This window comes from Azolla caroliniana, unplaced genomic scaffold (genome assembly GCF_043228905.1).
Source record: "Azolla caroliniana isolate FFs.n. ecotype wild unplaced genomic scaffold, voAzoCaro1.0.p SCAF_16, whole genome shotgun sequence".
In the NCBI taxonomy this organism is placed as follows: domain Eukaryota; kingdom Viridiplantae; phylum Streptophyta; class Polypodiopsida; order Salviniales; family Salviniaceae; genus Azolla; species Azolla caroliniana.
In genome coordinates this window covers 9,476,651-9,484,792 of record NW_028230451.1, presented here as the reverse complement: position 1 = coordinate 9,484,792, position 8,142 = coordinate 9,476,651, and the positions used below count along the sequence as shown (strand labels likewise).

Sequence of the window (8,142 nt, the reverse complement as noted above, 5' to 3'; positions counted from 1 at the left end):
CTCGTTCCTTGCACAGGAAGAGCACGGTAGAGTCTTCACTACTCGCCGGTTCTTCATCCCAACTCAGCCGCTCATTCAGCCCACTTAGCCGGAATGAGATCGGACTCTCTTCTAGAGTGCCGAAGTCATCATCTTCTACCTGGACCTCCTCAAGCTCACTAGTCTCATCTTCCGGAATCGGGTTGGAGTCGGAGGTTGGAGTCGGTAGAGAGTACCATGATGTCGACTCATCAAACTCAACATCTCAGCTTACTCGTACCTGCTTCGTCTGGGGGTTGTAACACTTATACCCCTTCTGCTCATGCAAGTAACCAACTAGGATGCACTTCTCCGACTTCGGATCCAGCTTCCTCTGCTTCTCATCTGGTACATGCAGATATGCTATGCTACCGAAGATCCGAAGGTGCCTCAAATTCAGCTTCCACCCGAAATACAACTCCTGTGTAGATAACTTGTCTTCGATCCTGTTTTGGATGTAGACGGCCATCCGAATTGCCTGAGCCCAATAGAATTTGGGCATGCTCTTCTCCTCTAGCATTGCCCTTGTCAAGCCGACAATCGACCGATTCTTTCTCTCAGCCACACCATTTTGTTCCAATGTGTATCGGCAGCTGAATTCTCTCCGAATTCCGTTCTACTGCAGATAACAGTTGAATTGGCTAGAAAAGTATTCTTTTCTACCATCCAATCGTAGGCACTTGATCTTCCTCTCTGTTTCCCTTTCAATTAAGCTTTGAAGGTCCGGAAATAGTCGAAAACTTCATTTTTCTTCTCGATAAGATAGATTGACGTGTGTCGGCTATAGTTGTCGATGAAGGAGACGAAATACCAACTCCCACCAAGACTAATGTTCTGTGTCAGTCACCATACATCTGAATGGATTAGATCGAGCTTGTTACGGCTCTGTTTTGATTCTGTGGGAATGGAATCCGGTGTTGCTTCCCGAGTTGGCAAACTCCACATATTTGGGCCTTCCGGCCACTAAACTTCGGCAATCCGAACACAACTTGTTTTGACTGCAGATCTTGAAGCCTCTGGTACGTGGCCGATCCTCTTATGCCAGAGATCGATATCCGATTCAATCTTCTATCCTTTGGCAAACATGGCGGTGCCGACTGATACCAGGTCATCCCTATCTTTGCGCTTCTTATCATCTTCCACATCCCTATCTCTGGGTTTTTTGTCATTGTCATCCTTCTACCTATGTTTCCTACCATTTTCATCTCTATCTATTTGTTTCTTATCATCATCATCCGTATCTATGTGTTCTTATCATTTGCGTCCCTGTCATTGTGTATTCTATTATCCTCTATATCTCTGTCTTTGTGTTTCTTTTTATCCTCAACATCTTGATCTCTTTGTTTCTTATCATCTTCAACTATTTCTCTGTTTTCATAATTGCCATAGTCACAATCATTGCTTCGAGAGACACATCCTCAACATCATTGTCTTCATTGCTTCTTCTTCGACATCATCATCTTCAACACCTCTTGGTGTCATCATCAACACTACTTTGCCTAGCCTTCATTGACATCAAGTTTTTCCAATTCTCGATGAGGACCGCACAGGGTCGCTCACGCCCGTTGGTGTTTGCTTCTCTGGTGAGGACTCTACATGGTCAGTCACGTTCGTTGGTGTTCCAGTTCCCGGTGAGGACCGCACATGGTCGCTCACGTCCGTTGGTGTTCCTGTTCCCGGTGAGGACCACACATGGTCACTCATTTCTGTTGGTTTTTGTGTCTCCGGTAAGGACCGTTCATGGTCTCTCACGCTCGTTGGCGTTCGTGTCTCCGGTGAGGACCGCACATGGTCGCTCACGCCCATTGGTGTTTGTGTCTCTGGTGAGGACTGCACATGGTCGCTCACGTTCATTGGTGTTCCAGTCTCCAGTGAGGACCGCACATGGTCGTTCACTCATGTTGGTGTTCTAGTCTCTGGTGAGGACCACACATGGTCGCTCATGGTCACATTAATGTTCCAGTCTCTAGTGAGGACCATACATGGTCGCTCACACTCATGTTGGTGTTCCATCTCCAGTGAGGACCACACATGGTCGCTCACGCTCACGTTGGTGTTCCAGTCTCTAGTGAGGACTGAACATGGTTGCTCACACTCACGTTGGTGTCTAGTCTCTGGTGAGGACCACACATGGTTTCCCGCGTTCACTTGTGCTCCTATTTCTAGTGAGGACTGCTCATGGTCCCTCATGCCTCAACGTACTTTGGTTTTCTCTTTTAGCTCACCCCGACACCACACTTTCAAAAAGGTGGCCGTAAAGGGAGGATAATGTCACAGACATGACGACAACATTTGAACTCTTGACCACTCGTATATAGACAAGTGTTGTGTTCTAACCAACACATCCAAATATAGAGTCATGTTTTGTATATCTTAGTAGATTATTAGTAGATTATCTATTTTAAGTTCTAGGATTTTTTAGAAAGTTCTAGAGGGTTCTAGAATATTCTCCCGAATATTCTAATGTATGTACTTCGAGTCACAGTATAAATACTTGTAACCTCCTTGGTCCCTTTTCATGGGATTCAACGCCAGTCATCGACACATCAATCTAGTATTCTTGTTTAGCCCCATCTTCTCTCCTTGATTTACATCTCTGACTTTATGGTTTTGTATTGTTCCCAACATCTTAAGTTCCTCATCTTGTCGCTCCCAACTTCCCGAGTTTCTGGCCTCATCACGTCGTGTTCCACGTTCGTAACCTTATTGGTTGTAGCCTCGTCATCTGTGCTTTGTCCTAGGCTAGGGTTGGTGTGTCTGTGACATTGGCTAAATAATAGTAGACAATTAGGTATTCACAGAGAATAGGGGTGGAGAGCAAGTGCACAGTGAGACAGGCAGACAGAGTTAGCAAACAACACCCAAAAATTTCTATTACAAAATGACTCTATACATACAATGTGCACACAGAGCATTTTTTATACAAAAGAGTACTGACACAAGTTCTCTGAGCTCGTTCATGAGCTTTGACATTGATTAGCCTATAATATTCCTGCAAGCCCAATTCCCAAAAGTTGTGTCCTAACGATTTCTCCAACCGATCTGTCCCTATTGCCCATTTTTTGGCTCTTAGCCGATTCGGCCTTTCGGCTTTTGCCGATCCAGCTACATGTTGAGCTTCTCATTCAACAATTCTTAATATTTAAGAATTTTACTTATAAGCATTTGCAATTGAGAGTGCACATTGTGGTTGTTTGAGAAAAAGGAGAAAAGAGACAAAACAAACAAAAAGTAAGAGATAGAGAGAGAGGGAAAGAAAGGATGTACAAAAAGTATATCAATAGATACTAAGAAGGCGAAGTGTCCAATGATGTCAAAAAGGAGAAAACATTAAAAAAATGTTGTTAATCATGGAGAAAAAAAGAAAAAAATATTGCAAGTAATCTTATCTATGGTTTTAGAAATTTTTCTTACACAATGTTTAATAAATATGTTTCCCTTCTTTCAAATCTTCAACATGAATCGATCTACTGAGTTGGTGCCACATTTAAATCACCTTCATTTGGTCCATATGACTTTGGCCTACATCACAAACAACTTGCTTTTGCTGAACCTATTATCACCTCCATTAGGCAAATTTTGGACCTTGAATAGATGGCACATTATTAATATACTTGTGTTGTGGGGTTGGCTAAAGGGTTTTAGTATATCTTATTTAAAATATAGAAACATCTGAGTGATAGGATCCCCAAACATTAGGAACATCGAATTTGGAGTCATATTGTGAATGTTATGGCCTTTTCTTCAAAACCATGGACTTTAAAAGTTATATAGTTATCCATTTAGAATGAGTATCCCCTAATGTGAATGACAATTGAATAGTAGAATAATTTATTTAATATAAAGATAGTTATAATTTATGAAAATGTGATGTAAAACATTATATTTACGGTCAAAACATAGTATGAGAATATTTTATAAACTCTTTGCCAAATTAGTGGTTGCATAATATGACAAAGAAACCTAGATTTTCATGTGATACAAGAAATGGAGACGTAGTGCTAGACTTTATAAATGTTAAATGACTTTTTGTAGCATACTAATTGATAATGTGAAGAAAGTGGGCAAGCATGATCACCAACGATTATGTTCTATTTAACTAGCACAATTGATCCCTAACATAATTAAATTGATAGATAGAGAGACAAGGAGAGATCATTTGGAGAGCTTTTAGAAACACAACTAGCAAATCATGGACTTGCAGAGGCGTGCATTCATCAATCTAGTATTAGTGGTGCTACCAAGTGTGTTTGTGGCATCGACAATACATTATACTAACCCAACAACAGCAAGCATAGTTAATAACACTTGTGGGCAAGCCAACAACACTTTAGATAGTTGGTTAGATTTTGTGGATTGTCATGTACTTCCAGACCCCACAGAGGACACTTTTAATGAGGACCATATGCCACGTCGTCCATATGAATTTGATGATCGAGTCTTTAGCAAGACCATCAACGACGCCACAAAGAAGGTGCAAAACCTCTTCAAGAAACGTAAGCTAGCTTCAAGTGGCACTACAACATCCCCAACAATTATTGTGGTGGCAAAAGATGGCTCTGGTCACTTCAAGACTGTGCAAGCTGCCGTCAACCGTGTGCCGACAAAAAACACGAAGCGAGTCATTATTTACGTCAAGAAGGGGGTGTACACTGAAAAGGTGCGCATACCCTCAGGCAAGCAATACATTACTCTTAAAGGGGAAAGTGCCTCTCTAACCACCATCCAATGGGGTGACACTGCCTCTACTCTAGGAAAGGATGGAAAGCCCCTAAGCACCTATGGTAGTGCTTCCGTTGCTGTTGAAGCTGACAACTTCATCGCCCTTGACATTTCATTTAAAGTAAACAAATACATATATCATTAAATTAACCTTGTATTTCCATTCATTAAATAATCACTTATATGCATAATGTGTATTTCATAGAACACAGCTCCCCCCCCACCTTCAGGAGCAGTTGGTCGCCAGGCTGTGGCGCTTCGAATTCAAGGAGACAAAGGTGCCTTCTATCGTTGCAATTTCTATGGTGCCCAAGACACCCTCTATGACAAGGAAGGTCGCCATTACTACTATAATTGCTACATTGAGGGCTCCATTGACTTCATCTTCGGCGATGGCCGCACACTCTTTGTCGTATGTATTATATGACCTTCATTAGTAATCCACAATTTATGACCTTTTGTTTTGAATTCTAGATTTTTAAATTATTTTAAATAAGAATATTTCTATTCACTAATTCATGTTATCCCAATCACTAACAAAATTTTATGAAGAATCCCAATTTTATGTTCTAATAAATAATGTATTTGTTAATTCAGAAATGCCACCTACACTCCATCGCCTCTCCATATGGCTCCATCTCAGCACAAAAACGACAATCTGCCACTTCTCAAACTGGTTACTCTTTTGTCTCTTGCGTCGTTAGTGGTTCGGGTTACATTTACTTGGGTAGAGCATGGGGTGCTTACTCAAGGGTTGTCTTTTCATACACATATCTTTCAAGTATCATTAGGCCTGAAGGTTGGAATGACTTCGGCGTGCCTGCCAACCAAAGGTGAGTTTTAAAAATCTCTAATCTCCCCTTCTCTCTACACACATTACCAATGTTTCTAAAGTTATTTATGTCTACTATGTGGAATATGCATGCTTGTAATGTTAGATATACATATTGGATAGTTTCTATGCTTCATTACATGTGGTTATTAATTGTTTCTCTATAAATATAATCTCATTCCCTCTCATTTTTAATTTCATTTTCGAGCACAGGAAAGTATTCTATGGTGAGTATAAATGCTCTGGCCCTGGAGCCAATCGTAAAGGTCGTGTTTCATGGTCTCGTAGTCTTAATGATAAACAAGCCAAGCCCTTCCTCAGTATTGCCTTCATTGATGGCAGTAAATGGCTCCCTAAGCAATGAGAACATTAGAGAAGTTTTCTATCCAACTCAAAAAAATCTAAATGGCAACACATATTTGCAATGGAAATCACAAAATCTATTGCTTAGCCATTCCATTATTACACATCAATAAAGATATACTCATTGATATTACTGAATATACGTCCCTAAACGATGATGTCATACTTAATCATCATCAAATGGTTTGGGGTGATGTATTCAATTCCCCACATTGTTGTACTTCTTTATGAAAATTAATATACTCTTTCTTTCATGGTTTCAAAGCTACAGGCTTAAAATCAATTCTACAGAGGGAATTAACCTATATTGACATCATATTGTTGCATAGATCTACACGTGCATGTGAAATGTCAAATTCTTTTCGCCTAACATGCACCACATCTTCTTTCTTTTGCATGTGCACTTGTCCTTAGCATTGCATGGGTGCTTGACTTTGATCAATTGTCCATCTAACATTTGTTTTTATTTTTTGTATTGACTGTAATTTCTATGTATGCGTGTATCAATGTGCATGTGACTTTATATGTGTATGTGGGTGAATGTTTATTTGGTAATGTCTTATTGTAATGGTGTAGGTATGTCCAAATGTATGGCTTTGTTGGGGAATTTATATGGGAATATGTAGAATATAATGTATAAGATTATAAGCACAGTAATGTGCAATTGGGTGTAGTGTTGAATATATACAAAATTGTATGAGAGAGATTAAAAAAGTTTATGTATTTGTACCTATAGGAATTGTGTAGGTGCTTAGATGGGCGTGGTGTGGAGTATATACGTACATACATACATACATACAAATAGTAAACAATTTCTTGTACTTGTAAGTTGTATCTATAGGAATTGTGTAGGTGTTTATGTGGAGAAAATAAATGTTGCATATATATTTTTACCACATTCTCCCATGTTGGCATTTATCCAATAGAGCTTTGTCTTTATCAACAATAATCTTCAAAGGATTGTGAACCCTTAAACCTTAGGTATTAATGGCTAGATCTTAGCATTTCAATTTTCAACCATGTTTTGTATCATTGGTTTTCGCTTCATCATATCACCATATCAATGCGATGTTAAATAGAAATAGAGAATATGGTATAAAATTCTATTTACATCCATTAATGACTAATTAAATTAATCTATGATATATAATGATGAGCCAAAAACATGTTCAAAACACATCTGAGTTAAAAGAAAGGAAAATAAATCCATATTGCCATCGCTCAGTTAGGTATCAACTTGAATATGCTCATTAGAAGCATTGTTGATTTGTACACAACATGTGGAAGTTTATCAGATGCATATAAACTATTCGATGGGCAAAGATACCTTAAGGTGGGTGTTGATCACATGGTTTTACATGAAGGCATATGTTGGAATCATGGAATGAGCTCTATACCATAATGTTTTGCTTGAGTTTTACGTTGAATATGGAAACTAGAGGATGCTTGGTCATTGTAAATGTGGTGGTATATTGGATGCATGTGATGACCCAAAGGTGGTATCTGGATATGTTGATTATGAACATGATGAGGAAGATTGATTTGGTTTGAACATATGCAAATTCATGGTATGTTTCAACTATTGATCAAGTGCTCAATCAAGTCTATCAAATGAAGGATTCCTGGCTAGCTATTGTCTTACACAAGACGGGTTGGGGAAGGATAATCACTTCCTTTCCATCATTTTGTATTTTGTAGTTGATATGCTTTTTAAAACTAATGGAAGGATATGTTTTCTTTAAAAAAATGATCAGCCAAAAACATTGTTTTCAAACTTTCTTAGTAATATATTGTCACGTCATCCATAGTAGTGATTACCTTCAATACAATATTCAAGAGGAATATTAAAAATCTAGGCACATAGCCATTCTAGGAAGAGAAAATGATCCTTCTTTCATTAATAATGCAATTATATTATTGTTATCCTCTTTCTCTCTTATTGGTCACTTTCTTAACCCTTCCATTATAGAGTGGTCCCCATGCTCCATCACTCTATGACCTCCTTTAGGATAGTCATTACGATACGCCAATTTGATATCATAGATTGTTTTGAGTTGTGCAATCAATCCTCAACTTTGATGACCATCTAGTTTGGTTGGACTACTAAATTCCAATGTGTCAGAACTTCTTTTCATGATGGATCTAGCATGGCCTCATCAATAGAGCTCTGCTACCTCTTGTCATCAAGGATAGTCTCAAGTGCTAGA

At 38.9% G+C, this 8,142-nt stretch overlaps 1 protein-coding gene across 1 annotated transcript; it reads left to right on the top strand.

The window, feature by feature from the left end:
- Window positions 1-4,150: 4,150 nt before the first annotated feature.
- LOC147853941 (putative pectinesterase 53) lies at window positions 4,151-6,073 on the top strand. The gene is made up of 4 exons (XM_087332588.1): window positions 4,151-4,861; window positions 4,946-5,152; window positions 5,338-5,573; window positions 5,786-6,073. Exons 1-4 carry the CDS (start codon window positions 4,211-4,213, stop codon window positions 5,934-5,936), a joined length of 1,245 nt encoding a protein of 414 aa, XP_087188714.1. The 5' UTR covers window positions 4,151-4,210; the 3' UTR covers window positions 5,937-6,073.
- Window positions 6,074-8,142: the final 2,069 nt, after the last annotated feature.